Raw genomic sequence first — 27,821 nt, forward strand, 5'->3', positions numbered from 1 at the left:
CACTGAACACAGGGAGCTACCAAGCCCTTGATGCTTTATGATAGATTGGGCCTAATAAGACATTAGTCTAACACTGTGAGCTAACCAGGCACAACTGGACAACCTTGTTTGTCAATGACCCTTTTACAAGTCACATTTTTTATAATTCAGCACAATAATGTCAATGTTCCTACGTATTACCATTAAAAAATGACAAGGACATGGAAATGTTTTAGAAAAACTCCTTTATTTCAACAACCATCATAAAACAAGCAACAAAAAAGAAAAAAAAAAAGAAAACACTGCCTGGAGGAAAAAGTACATTCTTGTCTAATTTTTTTTGAGAACAGTTAAGTTGCTCTTGGTGAGCACAGCATAGTTTAGGCATTCTATCTCTATGTGAAAGAGTTGGACAAATGAACTAATATCCAAGCATTTTCTCTATAATATTCATTAATGATTGAACATTTCATACACCATACTAACATTTTGTTTGCAACACTGAAGTGCATCTATTTATCCATTCTAAATCTACTAAAGAGGAAGCAAAAAATAAACCCAATCTGTTATATCAGCATTCATCATAAAACAAAGAACAGGCATACATATACAAAAAATACTTTCTCAAGTTTTAGCCATAATTGAGGGAGGGAAAGAGAAAACTGACTGAGTGCCATTTACATCAATTAGAACCCAATGGGATCTTTGGCATCAGCTTTATGGTTTACAACACATTTTATTGCCAAGACCGTTTTTGACTGCATGACCAGACGAATATGCCACATTCTGAATCCCACATTCTTAAAGGTGCAGTATGTAAGATTCAGAAACCCTTATTATTAATGACACCTGTCGCCGTTAAGTGAACTGCAGCTGCCTGTTACTCGTGATCGCACGCACACACTCCACAGGGACATGAGCATTGGCCAAAACAAAGAGACTGAACGCGATTCACCGGCATACTAACAGATGAGGTAGCAGAATTAAAATTACACAGTTATGATTGTTTTACTACAAACTTTGAGACTATATTATATTTAACTCTCCAGTGCTGGAACAGGGCAAAAAACTAAAACAAAATACAAAGTGTGGATATAGGTCTGATTACTTCAAACTACAGTCTCGCATAATCACTTTTCTTTGCATGATACATTGACTGCATTTATACGATAGCCTGTCGGCGTTAGTTAGCTAGCCAGCTTTATCAAAAGCTGTTAGCTAAATTTGGTGGATGATGACAGTAGCCGTTTATAAAATAGACGTTATAAATGTTGACACAATTCCAACATTTTGATATATCGATGTGCTATTGTTTTATATGTACATATTTTCTGTATAACCAAGTTACGTTACACTAATGAATGGAGCTTTTTGCATTATCTTGAACATTGTCTAGCATTCATTTCATGTGTTATTGTAGTTTACCTTGCTGAATAATTACAGATTAACATTGACCTGACTTTTAGAATAAAGAGAAGATCGTTGAAATTATTTGAAAGTTATGAAGCAAGGTAGCTTGCAATTCGTCAGCGTTAGCAGGCAAGATCAAGTTAGCTAAAATTACACAGATCAATCCTTATGGCACTATATTTCACGTGCTTTGCTTACCTGTCCAATAAGAACACCAATTCAGGGTCAGTTCTGATCCCCAAAACCAAACGAAGGTCCCTCCAGGAATCAAATGCCCAGCCAATGTTCACTCTAGTTTTCGCTCGACCACGTTCCCACCTAACTAGACATGATTCAGTAAGTTATTTTTTATTTTTTTTTGGGCTTACTCAGAGTTTGTGTAGGAGTCGGTGTTGTGCTGGGAGCCGGCCGTTTGCTGGATTCCATCTCTAAGATAACGTCACCTAGTGTTGCAGACTGTTGTCGCTGTTGAATAGTGGAAGAGAAGCTAGTACTGTCTGAGGAAAGGCTCTCGGAAGCGTGCATAAACGTCACATCCTTTGGATTTTCCTGGCAAAAGCGACCCGCTCCCTTCGCATGAAAATCAGTCTACAGGCTTTAATAGGCAACTTAGGAAGTCTGGGAAGGGCTCATTTTTTAAGTTACGTTACAAGCCTTTCACAAAAAAAAAAAAAAAAAGGCGAATATTACATGAAAAATTTACATATTGCACCTTTAATATAACCATTCTGAACTCCCCATGTCACCATCAGAGTTTTATCTGGCAGGTCCATACACATCTACAATCAATAAACAAACAGTACATCCCACGATCTTTGGCCCCAATATAACCAATTCCCTCAAAATAAGAGATAGATAAGACACCAACCATCTCCATACAACTTCACTTTGGCTCTCTGTTAAAACACAGATGGTTAGAATGCCAGATCTGAATGAGAGTTTTAAAGTGGAGAGATTATGGATAGAACAAGACGATGCATGGGGTCTGGCCCTCCAAAGTTATTAAGTGCCATATTTTTTAATAGCAAATACAGCAAGTGGAAGTAGGCGGCAACTCTTTCGGAACAGGAAATCGGGGATGTGGCAGCAGTGATAGGCAATCTCATCATTGTAAATAAAACTGGCTGGCAATTTTCCTCTCTTTAACACACCCGTCTCTCCTTAAAAGCAATCCTTTGTGTCATTCACCTACAGATTTTTATCATCGCACAAGAAATAATGTACAGAGCAGACTTCCAATACAAGCACTGATGGATGAGTAGCATGGAGAAAAAAAAGAGCAAAATATACATTTATATATATATATATATATATTATACACACACACACACAACAAAAACAGTGCCTTTACAAATCTCTATACAAGTAAAAAATATACAATTTTGAGGGGAAAAAAAAACCTGAAACTCCTGTTACTGTAGTTTTTCAGGTTTGTGGAAATGAAGGCCATAACTGAGGCAGCATTAGCATCTATTTTCTAAAGAGGTACGTAAAGGGGAGGCACTGCCTATGTCCCTGAACTACTAGAATCAGTCCTGTCATAGGAACCTGTCTCTCTCTCACACACACACACATACACTTTCACATTATTGACACTTCCCTTCAATCCCCCTCACAGCCAAAGAAGAAAAAAACACTGTTGAGCTTTTAGGAGACACTGAGAACTATCCCCCATTAGGACTCTTAAACTCAATGCAGGAAGAGCTTCCTGAACTGAGCAAGAGAAGCACCACTGTAACCCAGCATTAGCAATCATTTACCCACCCTAAGGTGCTGTATAAGAAGTTGTGCCAGGGTGGGGGAAAAAATGTAAAAAAGCCTATTTTTTTTTATTTATTTTTTAAACACAAGTCGAGGGTGTCTGAAGGCCACTACCTGATATGGGCTTGAAAGACAGCAAAAAGCTCAACAAATAAAAAGTAATGAGATTCACCCCGAGCTGGAAAAGTGAAAAAAAGAAAAAAAAATACAAATGCTTACAATGAATAATTCATCACAAGGTCTGTTTTTTTTTTCCTTTATACGTTTAAAAAACAAAACAAAACAAAAATTCACAGAGTGCTGTTGTATGCATTTGAAGCTAAAGCATCTTGTAGGCCAAGTAATCCTGCATGGAGAAAGGAATAGGCAGCGTGTAAACCTGCTGGGTGGGTATGACTCTCCGCAAGGCCATGCGGCACAGGTGCTGAAGGCTTGCAATACTGCGTGGACAAGCCCAGAAATGCACGCTGCCATCACGAGACCTGTGAGATGGACAGAAAAAAAAAAAATGGGTTCAAGATAGAAAGTTACTGGGCCAGTGTATTTAACTTGGCACTGAAACCTGTTGTGCTTTTTAGTAAACCAATAAGTCACCATACAATAATCAATGTCACCTTGAATTTATACAGCCCTGCCTGTGACCTGTCAGAGTGCTGTCATGCAGTTAAGGATGAGGATTTACACCCTTACGATCATGTGGGCCAACCAGTATAACAGTGCCAACATAAATTAATTTGTTGAACCAGTTTGGTGACACATTTCTCATACTGCTTTATTCATGCAACTACTCAACAAACAGGTGTGATGAAAAGTTATTTTTGGCATTGCCTCAAACAAAAATACAGCTGAGAAAATGTGCTACAGTTTTTTCACATTTAAAATGACTTTTCATTACCAGTCCAGAAAGAACAGTAAAATAAGGGTGATAAATACTGGAAGAACAGTGGAAATTCTTCATACGACATATGAAAATGAAAAACAAAAAAACGAACGAATGTGACGTAATTTAGAACAAAATCTGGCTTTACTTTCTGAGTTACTTTATGTGGCTTTCAGGAAAACTTCATACTGGCTGCTAAACACATTCTTACTGCCATTGGTCCACACGTATTCCAGGGTTTTTGCAGAAAGTGGCATTCATGTAAATAAGAACACCAATTTCCTTACGCCGTTTAAGGGATTAACAGAAAGCAGTTTAACACACCTGGGTTTCTCGTAAACACATAAGCAGCGTTCTTACAGGCTTTTGTAAAGTGCGCATATGCAGGAAAAGGTCGCATAACAAACGTCATAGGATGGAGCCCAACAACAAGTCAACACAGCAGAAAGAATTCAACATTCCTCGGAGTACAGTGGGAAAAGCACATACACAAACTATACCAATTTATACACACCAATGTAATATCAACTGTCCCTCACATTCTCAAAAACAGTATATGCTTGTAGACAGGGGCAATCCCAGAGTTTTATGTAAGAGGGGAAACCCCACTTTTGCAGTGCAATTCCACTGCAGGTCATGATGCAAAGTTAAGGAAACAAACACAGCAACAACTCTGAAAATAATGCAAAGCACAGAAAATAAAAAAGTGAAGTCTTTCTTGGATGCAATGTTTGTTATTTACACAAGCTTTGTGGGGAAATTGCATTGCTGTGGATAAAGCAGTTTACTGGCCGAGCCGCATGTATACAGGGGTAAAGAGTACACCGCTTATACAGTGCAAGCGGAAATGCTACTTTCTTGCAAAAAGCCGCTTTGTGGTGTCCATGTAAACAGTCAGTTACATCATAAAATACAAAAACAGTGTAACCAGTGCATATAATGGATGCCATGAAAGCAGAATGTAAACAAGAGAAATTATACATCATCTATGGCAAACATATTACTTTAAATCATCAAGTTGATAAAACAGCTTTAACTGATCTTGTGAATTCTACTCATAGAATGATGCATTAAGTCACTGATAACACATTTTAAATGTTAAATGTAGTCGTGTGCCTCATATTTAAATTCTCTAAACGCCTCGATGTTTCGAACTTCTGTTTGGCTTGGAGCAAAAAAATGAAGAAGAACTTCTCCGTGAATATGCCAGGGCCTTAATAACAAAGTAGTAACAGATTCTTACCCGGCAGCTAAGACACTTCCATCAGTAGAAAAGGCACAACAGAGGCCATTAGTGAGAGGGGCGATGGCTTGAGGACTCTTCTCATCAATGCTCCAGAACCGCACCAACCTGAAGAACAAGCACAATGGATTGTTCCATTTACCGTGTGATTTCCAGTGCCTTACAAATGTATTTCTTTTAAACGTAAAAAGCAAACCATGAAGCCATATGCTAAACAGGACAATATAAAATTAGACTCAAGTTGTCTTAAAACTTGGCTAACTAGTTAAAATAATTTTATAATTTCATTTTTAAATAAGCAAAACAAGTAATATGCTTAGTCAGGAATATATATTTTTTAATCCCCATGTCCGCCAATTTGTGGAGCACAAACAGCTTCATTTTCTCAGGAAGAGAAAGACGTCTCCACCCTGAACTGGCAGGAGGCACAGCTAGGCAGATTTAGCAGAAACTGGGCGCCTCAGTGATTAATGGATGTCATATGAGAGGCATGTGATCTTTCCCAGAAAGAGGCCCTGCAACATACAGTTGTGTGAAAAAGTGTTTGCCCCCTTCCTGATTTCTTATTTTTTTGCATGTTTGTCACACTTAAATGTTTCAGATCATCAAACAAGTTTAAATATTAGTCAAAGATATCACAAGTAAACACAAAATGCAGTTTTTAAATGAAGGTTGTTATTATTAAGGGAAAACAAAATCCAAACCTACATGGCCCTGTGTGAAAAAGTGATTGCCCCCTAAACCTAATAACTGGTTGGGCCACCCTTAGCAGCAACAACTGCAATCAAGCATTGGCGATAACTTGCAATGAGTCTTTTACAGCGCTGTGGAGGAATTCTGGCCCACTCATCTTTGCCGAATTGTTGTAATTCAACCACATTGGAGGGTTTGAGCATGAACTGCCTTTTTAAGGTCATGCCACAGCATCTCAATAGGATTCAGGTCAGGACTTTGACTAGGCCACTCCAAAGTCTTCATTTTGTTTTTCTTCAGCCATTCAGGTGGACTTGCTGGTGTGTTTTGGATCATTGTCCTGCTGCAGAACCCAAGTTCGCTTCAGCTTGAGGTCACAAACAGATGGCCGGACATTCTCCTTCAGGATTTTTTGGTAGACAGCAGAATTCATGGTTCCATTTATCACAGCACGTCTTCCAGGTCCTGAAGCAGCAAAACAGCCCCAGACCATCACACTACCACCACCATATTTTACTGTTGGTATGATGTTCTTTTTCTGAAATGCGGTGTTACATTTACGCCAGATGTAATGGGACACACACCTTCCAAAAAGTTCAACTTTTGTCTCGTCAGTCCACAGAGTATTTTCCCAAAGGTCTTGGGGATCATCAAGATGTTTTCTGGCAAAAATGAGACGAGCCTTAATGTTCTTTTTGCTCAGCAGTGGTTTTCGTCTTGGAACTCTGCCATGCAGGCCATTTTTGCCCAGTCTCTTTCTTATGGTGGAGTCATGAACACTGACCTTAACTGAGGCATAGTGAGGCCTGCAGTTCTTTGGATGTTGTTGTGGGGTCTTTTGTGACCTCTTGGATGAGTCGTCGCTGTGCTCTTGGGGTAATTTTGGTCGGCCAGCCACTCCTGGGAAGGTTCACCACTGTTCCATGTTTTCACCATTTGTGGATAATGCTCTCACTGTGGTTCTCTGGAGTCCCAAAGCTTTAGAAATGGCTTTATAACCTTTTCCAGACTGATAGATCTCAATTACTTTCCTTCTCATTTGTTCCTGAATTTCTTTGGATCTCGGCATGATGTCTAGCTTTTGAAGATCTTTTGGTCTACTTCACTTTGTCAGGCAGGTCCTATTTAAGTGATTTCTTGATTGAGAACAGGTGTGGCAGTAATCAGGCCTGGGTGTGGCTAGAGAAATTGAACTCAGGTGTGATAAACCACAGTTATGTTTTAACAGGTGGGGCAAACACTTTTTCACACAGGGCCATGTAGGTTTGGATTTTGTTTTCCCTTAATAATAACAACCTTCATTTAAAAACTGCATTTGTGTTTACTTGTGTTATCTTTGACTAATATTTAAACTTGTTTGATGACCTGAAACATTTAAGCGTGACAAACATGCAAAAAAATAAGAAATCAGGAAGGGGTCAAACACTTTTTCACACCACTGTATAACACACCCCTATCACACTCCACTAATGCTTCATGAAAGCTGCTTGCTGCAACACAAACTATCAGTAACCTAGATTCCATCCACTTTGTGCTGTTTCCATTCAAATGGCCTTTTATATATAAAAATGGTGTGCGTAATGTCATGCTTAAAAAACACTTTGTCGCATATGTTTTGGTTTATCGCAAAATAAATCTGCCCTTAAGCTGTTTCCATACAGAAATGTGTGTATTTCGGAAATTGTGTACCTTTTGCCTCCCAGATGACTGTAATTCGTATTTTTTAATTTAAAACATCTCTGTGCACAGAAATCTTTTGTATCATGGGATAATTCCATGAATGCCATCTATTAATTTGAATGGTGTGGAAAAGCAGGTTTAATAAATAAACGGATGGCTACCACGATTAAATTAATCACAAAGAATGGCCATTCATTTGTTCTCCATGCACTTATCAATGACATGTGCATGAGAGATTTGTGTTGGCACTCCTGGAAGTGTCATGACACAGATGTGTTTGCAGCATCAGATCTGTGCAGGTAGGCCATTAAGACCAATCCATAACAGTGCGAGTAATGCTTCACGTACAATAAATTGGCTTTCAAGGATGTACAGTATAACATGTCGTCATGATTAACACAGGCTAACGACTAGGGCAAATTCTATCACGTGACATAATATTTTTGCATTAAAGGCAATTTTCTCAAAAAGTGTTTCCAAACCAGTTTGTCGTGACATTTAAAGTATCAACATACAGTTTATGCACTAAAGTTAAACAGAAATGTATGATGTCGACACCCCCAGATCATCACCGATCCTCCAAATTTCACAGTGGGTGCAAGTCACTGTGGCTTGAAGGCCTCTCCAGGTCTCCGTCTAACCATCAGATGACAAGGTGGAGGATGGGTGAGGATCTGGAGGTTCTTCAGCAAGGCTGGAATCGGGCAGATTCATCTTTGTGAAGGACGCATGAATCAAGCCACATACAAGGATATCCTGGAAGAAAACTTGCTTCCTTCTGCTCTGACAATGTTCCAAAAAACACTGAGGATTGTTATTTCCAAAAGGACAATGTTCCATGCCACATAGACAGGTCAATCAAGGTGTGGATGGAGGACCACTGGATCAAGACCCTGTCATGGCCAGCCCAATCTCCAGACCTGAACCCCATTGAAAACCTCTGGAATGCAATCAAGAGAAAAATGGATGGCCACAAGCCATCAAACAAAGCCGAGCTGCTTGCATTTTTGTGCCAGGAGTGGCATAAAGTCACCTAACAGCAATATGAAAGATTGGTAGAGAGCATGCCAAGATGCATGAAAGCTGTGATTGAAAATCAGGATTATTTCACCAAATATTGATTTCTGAACTCTTCCTAAGTTAAAACAGTATTGTGTTGTTTGCATTATTCAAGGTCTCAAAACATTGCATCTTTTTTGTTATTTTGACTAGTTGTCATTTTCTGCAAATAAATGTTCTAAATGACAATATTTTATTTGGAATTTGGGAGAAATGATGTCAGTACTTTATAGAATAAAACAATTTTAATTTTACTCAAACACATACCTATAAATAGTAAATCCAGAGAACCTGATCATTTTGCAGTGGTCTCTTAATTTTTTCCAGAGCTGTATGTTTCTAGAAATGTACATGAGATGCTCAGAATTTTGAACAGTTTAAAACCATGTAAATAAAAGAAGCAATTTTCATCGGACTACTTTAAGTTGACAGTTTAAGGAATCTTTTCAATTACTTAATTTAAATATGTATTTATAAAATGTCAAATTAATATGTTATATGTACAGCTAATATGTACAAGTCATGGCAGGTTGACATTTTAAGTTCAGTTAATTTACTTAAATTAAAAATTCAACTTAATAAAAAAGCAATGCAAACTTAGTTCTACAAACATAACTTTTTACGGTATTAATAATAAATATAATAAAATGTAATGTTTTAAACGCCACCTATAGAAATTTGTACTTCATTTATTTCAGTATTTTGAATCTATTTTTATGAATTTTCCTGAAAACAATGTGGTGGACCATTTCTGGTGCTATACAGCAAAAAAAAAAATATTTTGATGGCTATGTAAATTAAATTATATATTTTTTAGAGAGAAATGTTATGTCTAAGCTAAAAAAATATCTCCCTGTTAGGGAATAAACAGGCATACTTGGTCAAAAATGATAAGGTAATTATTTGTCACTAAATGTGTCTTGACCGATGAAATAGTGTAGTGTGACTGTTGAAATTCTTTGAATTGCAATTCAGTAAATTCAACTTCCTTTCATTCCAATTCAAATTCCAATTCAACTTCCTGTGGGGCGTGGCCAATTAAATTCAAATTCCAACTCATGAATTGAGTTAATTCTGAATTTTTCACAACCCTGCCCCCAACACTTCCATAGTTTACTAATTTTAAATCATGACTTGTACACATAACTAATATTGGCATTGTATTCATGCTGTTTAGCCAGAGGGGAACTGGCCCCCACAGTGAGCCTGGTTTTCCCCAAGGTTATTTTTCTCCATTAACCAACATCTTATGGAGTTTTGTGTGTGTGTGTGGGGGGGGGGGGGGTCTTAATATAAATATAATTTACTTATTTATTGTATTAAAGGCGCAATTTACAATAATATTTTTTATTAAACCGCACTATTTTGACTCAGACATGACTATATTACAGTTATTTTTCTGTTAAAGCATAATTTTCTGTAATGCTGCTTTGAAATTGTGTTGTGAAAAGCGCTATACAAACAAAAATGACTTGACTTACCTGTCATCAGTGACACTGGAAATGTGCCGACCATCGTGACAGAAGGCAACGGAGCGAACCCATCGATCATTTGCTCCTCCAGCAAATATGGGCGAGGGAGGAGGGAAGAGATGCCTGGAGGAGAGATAAGAGATCAACAACATGAGCTTGAGAACATTAAACCACACCAAGGAGAGAAAAAAAACTGCAAAGACAGAGAGAATAAGAGGAAAATGAAAAAAGCAAAGTCTTTTACCCCAGCTCAAGCAGAATGGTTGCTGAATGAGGGTCCCATACTATGACACGGGTGTCGTAGGAAGCTGTGGCCAGCAGAGCCCCATCAGGAGAAAACTCACAGGACACCACATCGTTATGATGACCCTCTAGCTTACGGACCAATGTGTACTTATCCATGTCCCACAGGAAGACCTGCAATGCAACAAATGTTTGTTATAGCCCACTGTACCATTTCATTCATAAAATAAACATGTCAAGAGTTTCACAAATAAAATTAAACAGCAAGATAAAATGTGCTCAGTGTCATTTTTAGAAAATATTTTAAGCACTACAACCAAACCCAGACAAAAATTGCAAGACAGTAGCACATGCCATTGAAACAGCAGGGCTTAGTTGAAAATGTCAAATCAATGCACAAATTTCAATCTCTACAGAACAGATAGCAGTTGCAAGTAACTTTAACAAAGTCAAATAAAATAAGCATACTGCTCAATTTTAAAAATAAGATGTATGCTAAAAATTACAAATTTGCTTATAAATACTGCAATGTACATACAGAAATAATATTTTTTCTCATTACTACATAATGTGGAAAAAAAAAAATATACAAACAAGTAGTAACTTAAGGTAACATAATGTTACTCCACTGGTATCCCCTTTCAGTTTAGTTCACTTGAGTTTACAATAGGCTTGCACCGCGGCGGCGGAGGCCTACGAAGAGACACAGATACTGCAAGAGAAGAGAACATTTCATGGCCAAAAGGTTGACTCCTTTGGCAAACACAGAATACAGAAACATGTGACTGACAACTTTTCTAAATCACAATCAGCTATGAGATTTTCTAGAGCTTGCTTTGCTCCAGCACAATGCTTCAGTTTCTGGCAAAAATGCAATCAAACGGGCTCCTGTTTGCCTAAGCATCCTTGTTACTCTTTATTTGTTCCAGCTATAGACATTGCACTTGAGCAAAAGCATACATTTCCATTTCAAAAGCTATTTGTAGTTTAAACATCCTGGTGTTGGTAGTGAAACTACAATGCTTAAGTGAGATGAAAGGGCTTCGGTGTGCAAGAACTCTGCTGGTATTCAAATTAAGCAAAGCCAGATATTTTGCAAGACATGGTGTTACTGGTATGATTCCATACATATTAGGAAACTTCTGTTTGCTCCTCTAAATGCTTAGGCATAAGGAGAAGCAACTTATAAACTTTGAGAACATCACAAAATGTGTTATTCAAAAAAACATCCACATGATAATAGGACTGGGCGATATGAAAAAATATTGCAATATCCGATTACATCGTCAACCCCCCTGCCGAGGGTCGGTCAATATTTTTGCTTTATTGATTCTGTTTTAAAAATTAAACTCATTTATTGAAACACAAAAAATTGAATTTATAAATTCAGATTGCACTTTAAACAAAGTAAAAAAGAAATAAAATAACGATAAAAAAAAAAAAAACTTATATAACCACCTCTGCAAATCCAAAAATGTACCATCTCCAACTATCATGCAAGTATCTGCCTACAACAACAGATGGAAAATTATTAATAGCCTACAAATTAACAACTAAAGAGTAAAAAATGTAATGATGATAATTACTAATAAACCATTACCTCTAGAAAGTTCAACACAACCCACTTAATTTCTACTATTTATAAAATTGCTAAAACAGTTTGTTACCTCACTTAGTCAGTGCTTAAACAAATAGAAAAAAAAACAGTTTCTCTCAAGCCAAATAAATTCCTTTGTGTTTCCAAAATAATGCTGCCAAATGTGTTCTCTAATCAAATTTGTGTTCGTATTGCGTTTCGTAATTCAGTTAATGCTGCCTAAAGAAAAGAAAATAGAACTAAATATTAGGTTCAAGGTGAATGTGTTATTTTAAGATGTTTTGTGTTAGTTTCTTTAATACAAATATATATTACACAAACACACACACACGAACCTGCAGAGTTGAGTTCACAATGCATGTTAAGCACGAATTGCTCCGTGGAAATAAAGCAAACTAAACATCACCTCCTGAAATGATCGGAGATCATTCGCTGCATTCGCATATGGGGCTTTTCCACTGCACGGTACGGCTCGACTCTGCTCGTTTTTTGGGGGGTTTTCCACTGTAGATAGTACCTGGTACTTTTTTTTTTTTTTAGTACCACCTCGGTTGAGGTTCCAAGCGAGCAGAGCCGATACTAAAGGAGACGTCAAAACCCTGCAGATCGCTGATTGGTCAGAGAGAATAGTCACTACCAGCGTCACTGGATTTGCGACACGGGACATCAACCCGCTAGTTTTAAAGTTAGCAACAGCGATAGCAGTATCATTTGTTCATGCGACTTTAGAATTGTAAAAAGAAATGGCTGTGCGCAAAACCACGCCATGGTCAATAAACGAGGTGCAGACGTTCCTCTCGTTAGTAACCGAGGAGAGGATCCAACGAGAGCTGGATGACGATCAGCCTATAATCCCACCCATATTGAGGCTGCACTAAACTGCAGTGGAAAAGCAAGCTCAGAAAAGTAAAACGAGCAGAGTCGAGTCGAACCATAACGTGCAGTGGAAAAGTGCCATTAGACAACACTATTCTTGCAAACAGTTTTGAAATGACTGAAACAGAAGAGAAGGAGTGATAACTCTTTACATGTGCATGTTCCATGAGATGCCTCTGAACAAACAAGCGCACCAGAGACACACACTGATGGCTTTTCTTTTTTCTGTTCTTAAAAACTTAAGTGTGTTTCCTCAAGCGCGTCTTTGTCTAACAGCATTTCTTATCATGCGTCATTCGGAGACATCTTACAGGTTGCCCACCATTGTTGCGGGTAGCTGTGCAAAATTACCTGCACATGAAATACCTGCATTTGAACGAGGAGCTTGCAAATAAGGAACTGGATTTGGCGGGTGCTAATTTCACACCCTGGGCTACTGTTTAATATATTGGCGACTACCAGATCCATGGTTTTGCCATTTCTCTATATTGTCGATCATCGTCTGTAAACGACTGTTGCAATCGGCATCGGGATATTTTTAAGATATCGTCGATATCTGATTACTTCTACCTATCGCCCAGCCCTCCATGGTAAATGTTTTCAGCATGGAAAGTATTCACAAATCTGCTTCTGGTCCCAGTCTGGCTTCTTGCATGATGCAACAGGAAATCACAAATTTACGTAACCAGTTTGCTCAGTTATAACATAGTCCCTACTTTTCTGCAAAGTACTGTAATTCCAAATTGGACCCATATTATCGGACTGCAGGCAGACTGTTGGAGCACAAGGAGCCCTTTCATTGCTCACACATACCAGCAATGCTCCCAATACCCCCCCCCCCCAATCAACGATGAACCCTGTTACAAGAGTGTGACTAGGGGTTTTTTAACAGAAAAAGAGACCAGCTGCCTAGCATCGTGGCTCAGAAACACATAGGTGCCATAAGTTCAGTAAACTAAGGCACTAATGAGTGGGGCTCTGTTTCTACTGGTTGGCTCGTGTACACACACAGCAGACACAATGCCTAGGGCTCCTGTTTAAACTGGATGATGTTAGAGGAGAAATGGGATGGAAATGCCACTGAATATAGGGATGGAAAGGAGATAAGGAAGGGAAGGGGGTAGGATGGGAATAAGGAGGAGTTTCACTGCTAGGTAAGTCAACTCTACTAAGAGATTAGGTAGAGGAAGGGAGAACTGTGACAGCAGAGGTAGACAGACATGGAGCAGAACCTACGTACAGGAAACCCTTGCGGGCAAGAGCATGGAAGCCCTTGGGGTGTGGGCACGGGCACATGAGCGTCCAACGGGGGCCGCGATGGCAGCCGTGCCCCACGTGGTCCGCACCGGCTGCTCTATATGTCAGCGCGGCGCTTCCCTCAAAATCACTCAAACACAGAGTTCTGCCACCACCTGGGACAGGGAAATCAAGACACTTATGGACATACACAACCGTACAGTTCAACAACTGCAGCCTGCTCAAGGACGGAGAGTTAGCTAAGAGCTGGAGGCACTCAGGTGTTGGATTTGGGGATGTCTTATTGACAACTTTGAGAGGAAATCTGGAATGCTTTCCTTGGTGTGATGCCTTAAGGGCTTACAACCATATATAATCAGCATGACAACTTAATGTCAAATTGTTTTTGATATTATTTAGAGATCTCATCCGCTATGTGGCCTATATAAGAGAGAAACATACATGAGAACACCTGTTAAGGGTGCATCTCATATTCAAATTCTTTAGAAATAGACCGTATAGCCTTTCACATGCATAAAGTCTATCATGTTATAAACTGTATTTTTAGGTTTTTGGGTGGAGATAAGAAAATAGTCACACTGAAAAGTCATTGAGACATTTGCATTTCTTTCATCTACATGTGTATAATCAGTCACACATACAAAAAACTGAATCTTGAACCACATCTACAGGCAGGAGCAGATTATGACACCGAGCATTATGATGCTTAAAACATTAATTTACCACTCATTGATTGGTCATGGCACAACTAAAACAGGCATTAGCAGACAAACAACCCAACACATTAAAAGAGAGGAATAAAGAACTGTGAAACCTACCGCTTTTCCTGCACCAACAGAACAAAGGACTGATGAATCAGGAGAGAAAGCGCTGCAGTAGACCCAGTTTTGATGGCCACGTAATACTTTCACCATGTTACCTACAAAGAACACAATTTAGGTTTAAGAAATATAGCGATACACATCGCATTTCATTTAGGGTTGCTGCTAGATCAGATTTAACATTTACAGCTAGAAATATAAACAAGGTGAGCTTAATCATAAATATCACTTGATATCACAGAAAGAGCGCAGAGGAAAAGTAAAGAATGTCTAGCTTTGATGCTGATTTTTTCTTTTTTAAATACTCTGTATTTCTGCACGACTTCAGAAGTGGGAGGTTTACCTTCCCAGAATTTTAGATTTCCCAGGGAACAATAACAAATATACTTAAGATAATGTATAAAGATAATTTGATAAATAAGTAATATAAGCTACTTAAGATAATGGTGAAATTCTTTCGAAAGAAGTCCCCATGATGACCATTTTGAGACTGGGGGAAATTTAGATGAACTATGGCCAACATTCCTTCATGCTTTGTGTAAAAATAAAGTTTGTAAAAGCAAGCTCTATTTGATCTCAAAGTTGATGAGATTCAGGTGATCCCCTTATAGCAGCAGTTTGTTGTATTGGAAGGAAAATAAGCAAAGATTCCATTGGGCTTGTTATCCAATTGATTTCCAACCATTCTTTCCTGATTGCTGGATTTTGAGTGGGTGAGCATGTGCATGCTTGAGTGAATGCATGTGTTAAAGTGGGAAATAAAACTTAATGGCTACGAAATGAAAACAAAGGACTGCTGAGAACAGAGCTGAAAATACTTGTTCTAACCAAAGAGAACTTCTATTGAAGAGAGCTAGATAATTTTACTTGGGGTTAAACTCTAGCGTGTTAATCTCAACATGAAAAATCCTTTGCAAAAACTTTAAATGTGATGGAGAATAAATCATTATTGTGTGGCAACTAATTAAGACATGCACAGTATCAAATACAGCTAAATTTGGTCCTCACCGTCATCTTTGAGGTCCCACACACGTAGAGTCTTGTCTCTCGAGGCAGAAACTAGCACTAAACTTCCATCTGGGGCAAATGTCAGGTCCCGCACAATGTCTGTGTGGTCCATCAGGTTCAACAAAAGCTTTCCTGTGTACAGGAAAACAAAATTGAGGATAAAGGTAGTAAAATAGCCTACAGCCAAATCACTCTGGTTCAACTACAGTTTACAGTACAAAGTCCATGCTAATCGATTCTGCTGCGTCAATGCTTTATCCCCATTAACAACAGCTGACCGTTCCATCTTGGGAGCGACATAGTTAAATTCTAGAACAAGTAGGGCAGTACAGGAGTGGTTATACATACCAAATCATAAATTTTGCATTTTAAAAACCTTTTTTAGTCTCTTAATGAATAAAAAAAATTGGAAATATTTCAAGGCACTTTGTTTTGGAGTAAAAGGCAACTGAGAAAATAGAGCAGTTCCACTGCATGGATGCAACTGAATAGCTTGGAGGCATGTCTAAGCACAATAACAGCAACCTGCCAGGCTAATCCGCATTGAATCCCTACAATTTGTTTCATCTACAGTGACTCGAACTCTTAACAAGTATTTCTGAAAATTTGATAGAGGTTAGTAACAGGGCCAATTTGCAACCTGTCAAGCGTGAATACAGACGTTCACTGAGCTTGAAAAATTACAGGTATATGGCACAAGCCCCATCAAGATACTGTACAATACACTGCTATCAGATTTCCAGGGGAAAACGATAAAGGCAACTGGAGGAGGTCTCACATCTTGAAAAGACCAAGTCTCTGTTGAGTAAATTTATGGCACTGAGGTTTTAGTTAGGAAGGAGGTGGAGTCATCTACTGAACAAAACATCTCTAACTCCTCAGAACAACCAATGGCAGTGTCTGTACAGGACCTGCCTACCTATTAATACATTTTGCAGCTGGCAGAAAAATTATTAACTCTGAAGTGCTGCCAATGACCTTCTGCAGTCAAGAACCACCTCCCTGTTTTATGAAATGTCCAATACAGCGTTTGGCAGAGTTCTCCAAACACTGGCTCATGTTATGATCATTAACAAATGGTGGAATGTTACCAGAGGCTAAAAGACAGCACCCCAGTGGCCATTCTCTATGAAGCAATGGAAAAATGGTTCAAAAGTACGAACAGCAGTTGTACTGTGAAAGGGATAGCACACCTCTAAGAATCGATCACTCAGATTTGAATAAATATGTTATAAAGTGTGTTTGTTATTGACTGGTGACAAAGAATTGCACTGAAATGCTAAACAGTGGTCAGCAGGTGTATAAAAGGTGTACATGAGCTGAGCACTATAAAGCAATAAAAAGAACAGGTCAAAATGACCAAAGAAACAGGGCTAATGAGATCATGTCAACACCTTATATAACCACCTCTCCTGCCCGCGCACACATCTGCTGGGAAACTGAAAAACAGGAAGTGACCATGCAGAAGAGTTGTAGTAGAAATTAATCGGTGGAATCACTGAATTTTATTGCACATTTACTGCAATCTGAAATGAATAACAAGCAAGTTATTCTACCTTGCCCATTTTTATTTATGGTATTAATTGCTAGGATCATTAGGATTATGTAAAAGTTGCCACAGTATTTGGACACATGACCTGCAATCTTAATTATAAAAGCCTACCTAACACTAATCTTCCAGTAACTAAAGACAGAAGGATCACATCACCCCTACCAAACTGGATTAATCTTAAATGCTTGGTTCAATAATGCACACCCTGAAAGGAGCCTCACCTGTATAGACGTCCCAGATTTTGATACGGCCATTGTTGAGGCCAGTGGCCAGCAGCAGCTGGTCCTGACCAAATTTGAAGCGGTGCCATTCGATGTTCACGCAGCGACTCTGCTTCTCAGGAACAGAAGAGCCAAAGGCCAGCCCCCACACAATGTCACCGCAATCGATGGTGTGCTCTCTAGGCTCGCCTGGCACCAAACTGCCCTCACTGTTCTGCCGAGAGAGTCGTCGAGGCCCTGCATTGCTCGACCGATCTTCCTTGCTTACAGAACTGCGACAAGGAAAAGAGTTGATTACACATGTTGGTATGATTACGTTGTAGGGCTGGGCGATAGGACGATGTAATCAGATATCGACGATCTTGCAAATATCCCGATGCTAATTCTGACACTCATTGACAGACGACAATGATTGACAATATCGGAAAATAGAAAACCCAAGGATCTGGGAATTCGCCAAGTATATTAAACAGTAGCTCCTGTGACCCACCAAATGCTACAAGGCTGAATCCAGCTACTTATTCACAAGCTCCTTGTCCAAATATGGGTATTTCATGCATGGATTAACTTTGCTCATCTACCCGCAACAGTGGTGGGTGACCTGTAAGACGTCTCGGAATGACACATGACAAGAAATGCTGTTAGAAGACATGCGCTTGAAGAAACACTTTAGTCACTTTCATCTTTGTTTCTTTACTACAAAGATATATCTTTGTATTAAAGAAACAAAAGGCGAAAGTGATTAAATTGTAAAATAAGAACACATTCACCTTGAACATAAAAAATTGTTCCATTTTCTTTTCTTTAGGCAGTAGGGCTGCAACTAACGATTATTTTGATAATCGATTAATCTAACGATTATTCGACTATTCAGCGATTATTGCAACGATTAATCATTAGCTCTTAAACGATTATTAAGCTTGTGCCCCGACTTAAAAGGTTGTATTAAATGTGCTTACTAATAATAAAGAGGACAAAATCATCTTTTAAAAATACCTCTAAATGACATTCACTGAATTAAAGGGGAAAAAACACTTTTTATTAAGTTTAATTCAGTAAAGAAATTCACTGCACTTTTCACTGTGTCTTGTTTTCCATTTAAAAATGTCTAAAAATCCTTATAACAAGATACATTTACTTGAGAAGCAACATAAGGTATTTAGACTTGCTTTAAGAGAATGTATCTTAAATATACCCTACCGGTCAAAAGTTTTGAAACACTCATTCTTTATTATATATATATATTTTTTTTTCACAATTTAGAATAATAGTAAATTCATTAAAACTATGGAATAACATAAATGGAACTATGGGTATTATGTTGTGACTAAACAAAATCCAAAATAAATAAAAACTATTATATTTTAGCATCTTCAAAGTAGTCACCCTGTGCCTTGAATTTGCAGACATGTACTCTTGACATTTTCTCAATCAACTTCTTGAGGTATCACCCTGGGTACTGAACAGTATTGGAGTTCCCATCTATATTGTGCACTTATTGGCTGATTTCTTTCAGGAAGTCATCAATTTCAAAAAACGTTTTTTTTTTTTTTTAATTACATTTTAGTTTTATAATTAAATAAAATTAATATGGTGGCACAATTATGTTTTTGTCTACAAAACTAATTTCAAACATTTAAGCATACGCCTTCAGATCAAAAGATTTTTAAGATCATGAGAAACATTTCGGTCAAGTGTTTCAAAACTTTTGACCGGTAGTGTAAGTGTATTTTGTATATACAGTAAGTGTATTTTTTTCACTTGGTTACACTTCTGCGAGTGCAGTAGACAAAACATACTTATATTCAAGATCTATTCTCTAAAATATCTTATATGCTGTTTCTCAGGTGAATTAATCTTTTTTTTTTCCCAAAGGATTTTTAGATATTTTAAATATTTTTACAATTATATTTCAACATTCTCAGATAACAATTTTTTTTCTTCAGCAGTATAGCTGCTAAAGTAAATGTACGTTGTTTTAAATGTTTTAGATATTTACATTGGAAAACAAGCCAAAACAATCATATTTTGTTGCAGTGTATAATGGGGCGAAGACTACCCTCTCTCACCTTCCTGTTCACTTCAATCCATCTTTAACTCTCCAAAAAACAAATTCTCTCTCATTAATAAAACTGTGTATTGCCAATTTTCTTCACAATAAGAAATGCATGGTGACGCATATATTATGATTCAATATGTCGCGAGCCATCACGTTATAATCTAGCTGCATTAAGTGTAAGCGCTCAAGGGAAAAGCATCCCCGCAACAGTGTATATCAGCCAGGTGCAGTTTCAATCTCCCCCCCTTAGATCGAGACACTTCGCGCAACTCATACCAAAGGTGCTGACCGCACAGAGATATGCCAGTTTCGGAGTTTGTAGTTATTTACATGACCTGCTTCCTTATTATTTGAACTTTAATAAAGCTATAAAGCACGAAATATAACTCCATTTAAGATGTAACGCCGGGGTGTTTCCTTTAAAAAGCTCCGACTCCGCTTATTCCACAACGAGAGTGCTTCTGTATTTACTTATTTTGTATTTTTGCATTATAATTCCCTCATACTTTGTGATCTACATCACCTGAAGTTGTTTGGAAAGTTTAGAGCATCAGCACCAGGCACGAACTGCTTTGCTGCTCTTGCGCATCATCATTAAAGTTTAATGTTATCACCAAATTCAAACAATAAATGTTTTGAAGCTTCTGAATGTGGTGACCAATCCTGCTAATTCAAACAGATGTGCTGCATATAGCGCTCTCTCTCCACGATCTTTAGAGTTCATAGAAACATAATAATTATAAAATAAGAAAGCCGAGACTCTTTTTCACCCCCATCCACATCCCTATCGGAGTTGGGCACAGTGGAGACAGCCTCCGCCACCCTCTCATTTACCCGCCTCGTAATTTGACATGATGTTATCTTAAGCTAAAACTTTTTCTTTGCAGTAATTTTCTCAACAAGAATATCCAGCTCTTGTCTACTGAAGTTTTTGTTTCTTTTCCTCCATGTCAAATTAAAAGTTATCAAATGGTTAGCAGCAAATAAATTCTTCTTTGACGGTTTATGTCATTAAACTAACACATTTCACGCACTTTACATTCAAAAAAATTATCACGAGGTGCTTGCTAATTAAAAAAAAAGAAAAAAAAAAAGAAAAGGTTAATAGATAAACTTATCGTTACAATTTACCAGTGTTGAAGTACTGAATTTGTTGTAGGCTATTAGACAGGGCAACTCCATTAGCAGGCTAATCAGACAATGTCAAAGCTTATCTTTTTATTCTTAAGATGTTCTTAAGAAAATATTTGAGAACGTAAACATTTTTCAAGAATTGCTCTTAGGAACGTCATTATGAACTTATAATTTATCCTAAGAACATTTTTGTGAATCCAACCCCTGGTCTTTTTATGATCGGATAGCTATCTGATGAGTGAAAACGCATGAAGTGGCCAACTGTAAACAGAACCTTGTCGTCACCAGACGTCTGTGATTTCATGTACTGATTCGGATGGGACTAAAGATCTTTGTGTTTATTACAGAGGTGGGAGTGTCTGTTTTTTAGATGTGGGCATTACAGAAGATCATGTGCTCTGGATGCAATCACACTGAACATATTAAATTAATTTTGAAAATTTCTTAAATTTTAAATGATCATTTTAACAATACATTTAAAAAAAATAATTTATTGATATAATTTTAATTTATTAAAGTCTACAAACAATATCCATATTGAAAAGTGTGCAGCAGGCAGAAGAATGTCACGCACAAGTACGATCTTAACAGTAGTTTATGCAAGTCAAACACATGAGAGAAGCGTTGTGAAAATACAATATCAGCAAATCACAGACATTTGCATTCGGACAGGATTAGATTTCTCAGTGGACCCTTGAGTCAGCCGAAAAACAGTAGGTAATTTGCTCTGAAATTTTCACAGTGGTTGTGTGAGGAAAAATACAGACATGTCAGATTCAGATGGGATTAAAAATCACAAAAGTACGTCTGCGACACAAAATTCCTACAAAAAAACTATTCCCGTCCGAATATGGCTAATGACTCTGTTTAAAGTAAGATTGAAATATGAAACAGACAGGCCCATTTTCTATTTAAAGTAGTACCAGAAACTGATCTGGGTAATGCATCGTTAAGCCATCTCTGTTTTTGTTTTTTGTAAACAGATCTGGAACATTTATTTCCTGCTGTACAATGATTTATTTTAATTGCTTTCATTTCATTGTGTACACTCTTCAAATGGTGTCCCTTTTGTGTAAAACTACAAATAATTTGCAACTGAAAAAGGTTTTATAATACCATGTCTTTTATGGATGTAGCATGTACAATGGTTTGTTTTACTTCTGACAGTCAAATAACCTCCCTGTTAAAGTTTAATTCTGTTGTTAGCACTGCTTTTGTTGTAAAACTAGCGGTCTACTTTTAGAAATTATGATGGCTATTTGCATAAGCATTTAATAAATCCTGGGAGAAAAATGTTGCATTAAATCATGTTCTTCAAGTATGCACAGTCCCAATTTATATGCAGATTGTTGAGGGTGAAGTTGGATTGCTGCATCCAACTCTGGCAAAAAACAGAAAAACAAAACGAGACCAATGGTATTTTTAACGTTGAAAAGCTGTTCTGCTGAGGGCAAGCAGCCAAAGAGCATTGATGCAAACCTCATTATGAGGACTTCACATTCTGAGTAGGACAATGGCAGTTTTGGCAGGCCCATGTACTCAGTGGCTGCCCTTCTATTTACGGCGTAAGGTGAGATGATGAGTGGTGACCTATGCAGTGTTACTGATAGAATGCTAAACAGGACCAAACACTGGGCACCACTGTGGTGTAGCCACCATGAATGCCCAGTGGGCCAAACCAGACGACCAACACACGCGAACACTGCCTTTTGTCAGTCCATAAACACACAAGCTGTATTGTATCAAATCACAACAAAGAGATTGATGTGTATACTCACAAGCTTGCTAAACATTTTTTCCATGGTACAAGTCTAACAATTCGATGCCCTTGAGACCAAGCGAAGTAGGAACCGTCAGGTGCAAAAGCTACAGTCCAAGTCTCCCGTCCAGACTTCTGGTCAAAGGGAGCAACAGGAGGTAGGAGTTCCCCGATGAACTTAGCGTTACCTATTACAACAGAAAACAAATCAATATAATCATGAGTAAAAAGAGTTAAATGCCACTATTTTTAAACAATAATTTATACATAGGCTATATGGCATTTAAAGAAGAAAAAGATGAGGTTTTGTTCAAAATACAAGAATGGGTTGAAAATTAAACTAATCTAAGCTATTTGTTTTCAGCAAAGGTGTCTGAATGAGTTTAGAGTCATAAAGGTACATTACAGCTGTATACTTTACAACTATTTTTGTTAAATTAAAATCCTTATATTTGTTGTCAAATTTATTTTTATTTTTTTGCAAATGTTGAAAAATGTAAACATATATAATGATGCATATAAAAATGCTTTTTTTCTGGTGGGGTCATGTGCAACTTTACTTGTCTCCATACAATAAACACAATTAAGCCTGACTTTGTAAACACACAGTTTATATGGTGACTCATTGATTGAGAGAGCTGGTGGTGACGCAAGAATTCTGGAGAGACTGAATGTGGGGGAGACTACTTGTTCTTCACATAGAGTCACATAAAAGATTCGTTCAAAATGAACTACTTTACGCACACGCCCACGCCCACAGCTCGGTGTGCGCTTAAGTAGTTCATTTTGAACGAATCTTTTACAGTAGTCTCAGAGACTGATTCGTTCATTTTGTGTTGGTCGCCTCTTCGTTTCTTACGTGAAAACCGCATAGGCGCTGTACAGGAAACAGAAATGATTAGTTCACCTTTCAACTCTTTTTACGTGACAGCCGTAAACTATATGTATTGCTCACACAGGAAACAGAAATTATTAGTTCACCTCTCGAGTCATCTGGTCCGAGTCGCGTGAAAAAAGAACGAACGATTCGGACAAGAAGATTCCAGAAGTGAACTAATCATTTCTGTTTGTCATAATTTGTCCTTGGCTGCATCATCATTTTTCCTTATTGGGACTATAATCAAAGTTTGCGTAAGTAGACGTGTTGGGGGGGGTTGGCTATTGAAAATGTAATTACATTTAATTTAATTCTGCTCAAATGAACGAAATGACTTGAATAAAGATTCGTTCATTTTGCTGAACGAGAATGTAAGATCCAAGTCAGTAAAATGAACCGATCTTCCCATCACTAGCGTGAAGCGCATTAATGCTCGAGCATATTTCGACAAATTCAAAATAACTGTCATTTTCAAACGTCACATTTTAACGGTTACATGTATTGCAGTCTCGTGCTAGGACTGTTCGATTCCTAAGAGTTGGGAATCGACTCCGACTCCTGGTTTTGGAATCGATTCCAGACTCATTTTCGATTTCGAAAAAAAAAGGGAGGTAAAATTAAATCTCATAATAAACGTGGGGGGTGGGGTGGGTAGTAGTTCAGTGGTAGACGAAATAAACAGTCTAAAAATATCAACCAGTTCCCCCAAAAGGAATCGACTCCAGCTTTGGAGTCCATTCCAACGTTTCAAGTCGATTCTCGATTCCCAACGCCACGGAATCGATTCTCAGCATTGTCTCGGGCATTTGTTTGGGTTCTATGTGCCTCTCCGGTTAATATTTTGCAGGTATGTCTTGATTTACACACTGACAACACAAACAATGGAAGTAGGTGACACGCAATAAAGCCATATAAAAGTGTGATTTATGTTAGATACAATTAAGGAATGTTAAAATAAAGCAAAAAATGAGTAGGCATAAAGACCCCTCCCCCATGTAAAGCAGCAGAAGTAGCGAGATAAAAAAGACTCACCTATTTCATTTTCGTTGACAAAATCTGGGAAGCTTGCCATCTAAATTGAAACGCGTCCCTTAAACCTACGTCTTCTTGGTTACCGAAACAAAAATCTTCAAATGAATGCGCGAAACAAACGGCGAAGGGTTGTATGTGTGTGTCCTCAGTAAATTCGATGCCTGGGAATGCGACGTGTCGAGCGTCGGCTCAGCGCTTAATAGATTTAAATAAACGACAATTAAATACGACTATTCAGAAAAATAAATTAGATTGCTTTTTTCTTTTCTTTAAAGTACAATTGTGCTTAACAAAACTGAGATTAAAAAGGAACCAAAAAACAGCAAATAGTTGTCTATCTCAAACTGCGATGTACTCTGTTTGAAAGCTGTGTTTTACAATGGCTGCAAGCAAGGGTTCTGGGGATTCGAACAAACACTCTAGTGACGTCATACGGGCTGCGATGGCAGAGCACCTCCCTTTGATTTGTGCAAATACTTTTAAGCGTGGCCTCTGATTGGCTGGATACTCGAGAGCTAATGAATGGAATGAAATCGTGTAATAGGTGCTGATATGTACCAAAATATCAGGTAGCTATTAAAAAGAGAGCACCAGACAAATTATCCTTGAATAAATAATATCTTTGTTCTTGTGTCTGTCTCACAATATACAAGAGTGTCCAAATGCTATTTCTGTTTCTGCTGTTATTGTTATCACATACATACTTTCTGTGTGTATGGAATGTTTTGTGATTAGTGTGTGGAGACTCTCATAAATCTGTTATCTCTTTCAGATTTGCTTATCTTCTGCAGGTGTCTTTTGGCTATATAGCTTGTGTCTGCAACCACTAAGTTGGCTTTGCATAGACCCGGCTATGCTGTATGCATCTCCGTAAATCTCAATAAGGCTCGCATGAATCGTGGTCTTGTCTTTGTCTCAACACAGGTTTCATACAACAAAGAGTCCTAAAATGGGGTAAACTGGCAGACGTCACTCTCTTCAGCATTTCACAGAGTTGCATCTAAAGCTAGCTATACACTAGCTGCTTTTTCCAATGATTTTCATGTGTTCGCTTCATTAACATAATAACTAGCCAGGCTGAGGGAGACAGAGCACCTCTCAGTGGGAGGTGTTAATCACTTGAGCGTCAGGACTCCTTGCCGAGTTAATGGCTTCAATCAGGGGCAGACTGGCCATAGGGAGAGCCGGGACTTTTCCCGGTGTGCCGGCTATGAAACAGGGCCGAACAGGTGGCAATAAGCTAAAACGGGCTGCGACTGGCTGAAGAGGGCTGCAAAACAGCGCCACGATATCATCAACTTTTGGGTCATTTTCTATGTAAAATCCAGGGCCGACTTCTCTTTCCAGTCCACCCCTGGCTTCAAGCACTGAAAAGACACATATATGTTTTGTTTGAAAAAATCATTCTGTCACTGAGAAGAACTGACAAGATGACAAGCTGATCTGAACTTTTTTTATAATCACACTCAGCTGCATATTATCACAAACACTGATTAAAATTCATAGTGATTCTGTCATTCTGCAGAAATAATACAAAAGCAACTAATGACGGATAAAAATAACATTGACGAACATTTTAAAGTTTCGGTGCATTTTTAAATATAACCTTGTGAAAGCCATCTGAACCATGAAGGAAATGCAACATTGTAACTATTTTAACGCCTGTTTTGGAACAATCAAGCAAGCTACAGGTTTGAAAACACACCAAATCACTCTATTGCAATTGCAATTTACATCTATGTATTTGGAAGATGCTTTTATCCAAAGCGACTTACAGTGCACTTATTACAGGGACAGTCCCCCTGGAGCAACCTGGAGTTAAGTGCCTTGCTCAAGGACACAGTGGTGATGGCTGTGGGGATTTAACCAGCAACCTGATTACCAGTTATGTGCTTTAGCCCACTACACCACCACCACTCGAGTGGTGCAATTTTACTCATGTTGTTATTTTGTCAGAGAGAGATAGTTGCGGTGAGTTGTTATGTGTGTCACCCCTCCACAATTTTTAATCTGCAAATGTGTCATACCTCTGACTTAAGAGAGCGAGATCTCAGCAAAACAGTCTGCATGTGTGAACCCTTGGCCAAAATGAGTTGTTTTGAGTTTGCTAGTGTAGAGCCAGCTTAAGTATGGCCAAGGTCAACCCCATGTCCTGTGCTTTATAAATGACAACCTGAAACATTTGAAAGAAAAATGTTGTCAGATAAGACTAAAGTTGAGCTATTTGGCCTGAAAGCAAAGCGTTGGGGAGATTTTGACAATCCCAGCCCTACTGTCAATACCGTTTATGTTCAATACATTAATTATGGCCCGTAAGGAGTCATTGTGAAGGAGAAATTTGAGGTGAGTGTATGGCTTTTGTTTAACAATGAACACGAAAGAACTACAGACATTATTTAGAATTTTTGAGTGGAAAAGTATTTTAAAAAAGTAACTTAAAAGTAATTAGATATGTGATTACTTTTTCAATAAAGTAATTAGTAGAGTAATCTGATTACAATTTTAGTGAAATAATTAGTCATTTGTAATGGATTAGGACTATTTTTATGTAATTTAACAACAATAACAACATCATGCATTGGGATTTTGTTTTTGTTTCTGGAAAGTTTATTGCTATCAAGTGGCTGTTTCAAGTTCTACAATTTAAATGAGCATTTTTCAAACAGACATGACCATCAGAACAGCTGTTATAGCTGCTAAAGTGCTGTGTGTTAACTTAAAGAGAGTGAAATAAAGTGTTGTCTTTCATTCTGGAGAAAGGAAGTCTTCTGAATACAAATGACTTTTTAAATGTGTATGTTATAGAGAGGGGGTGGGGTATTCTTGTTGGATCATTTTGGGTGATGGAGACACAGTAGGCACTAGGCTACTGACACAGTAAGATATCTTGCTGTGTCCTACAGATAAGAGAGATACAATAGTTTATATTTGTCTTGTTTGCTTATGCATAATAGTGATTGTTTTATTTTGTCTATAGGTGATAATTGACCCGAGTTGATCAAATTAAGGTCATCCAACTGGGTATTTTACTGTAAATAATTTCACCCAAAATATACGTCATTTAATCTTAAAATCACAGCAGTCAGAAAAACAACCATTTTGTTGTTACTCACGGGTTAAGAAACAGCAAAGTGAATGTACTGCCCTCTTCTGGTTGTATCTATCTACCTCTTACAAGCTTTTTGTTGTGAAAAATGACATGGTCAGA

At 38.0% G+C, this 27,821-nt stretch overlaps 1 protein-coding gene across 1 annotated transcript; it reads right to left on the reverse strand.

The window, feature by feature from the left end:
• Positions 1–207: 207 nt before the first annotated feature.
• On the reverse strand, positions 208–25,009 carry LOC127421932 (WD repeat and SOCS box-containing protein 1). Its single transcript, XM_051665165.1, has 9 exons — positions 24,614–25,009; positions 22,724–22,892; positions 17,753–18,024; positions 15,980–16,111; positions 14,969–15,069; positions 10,422–10,594; positions 10,187–10,300; positions 5,274–5,381; positions 208–3,632 (listed from the first exon to the last, which is right to left on the reverse strand). Exons 1-9 carry the CDS (start codon positions 24,651–24,653, stop codon positions 3,470–3,472), a joined length of 1,272 nt encoding a protein of 423 aa, XP_051521125.1. The 5' UTR covers positions 24,654–25,009; the 3' UTR covers positions 208–3,469.
• Positions 25,010–27,821: the final 2,812 nt, after the last annotated feature.

Source organism: Myxocyprinus asiaticus, chromosome 31, assembly GCF_019703515.2.
Source record: "Myxocyprinus asiaticus isolate MX2 ecotype Aquarium Trade chromosome 31, UBuf_Myxa_2, whole genome shotgun sequence".
NCBI classification, from domain to species: Eukaryota; Metazoa; Chordata; class Actinopteri; order Cypriniformes; family Catostomidae; genus Myxocyprinus; species Myxocyprinus asiaticus.

Bases quoted from the DNA above. Each gene is read 5' to 3' on its own strand.
- LOC127421932 (XM_051665165.1), bottom strand. From the start codon at position 24,653: ATGGCAAGCTTCCCAGATTTTGTCAACGAAAATGAAATAG. The intron at 15,070-15,979 runs GTGAGGACCAAA...TGTTCTTTGTAG, and splicing joins GTGGGACCTCAAAGATGACG to GTAACATGGTGAAAGTATTA. The intron at 10,301-10,421 runs GTAAAAGACTTT...TCTCTCCTCCAG, and splicing joins ACCATTCTGCTTGAGCTGGG to GCATCTCTTCCCTCCTCCCT.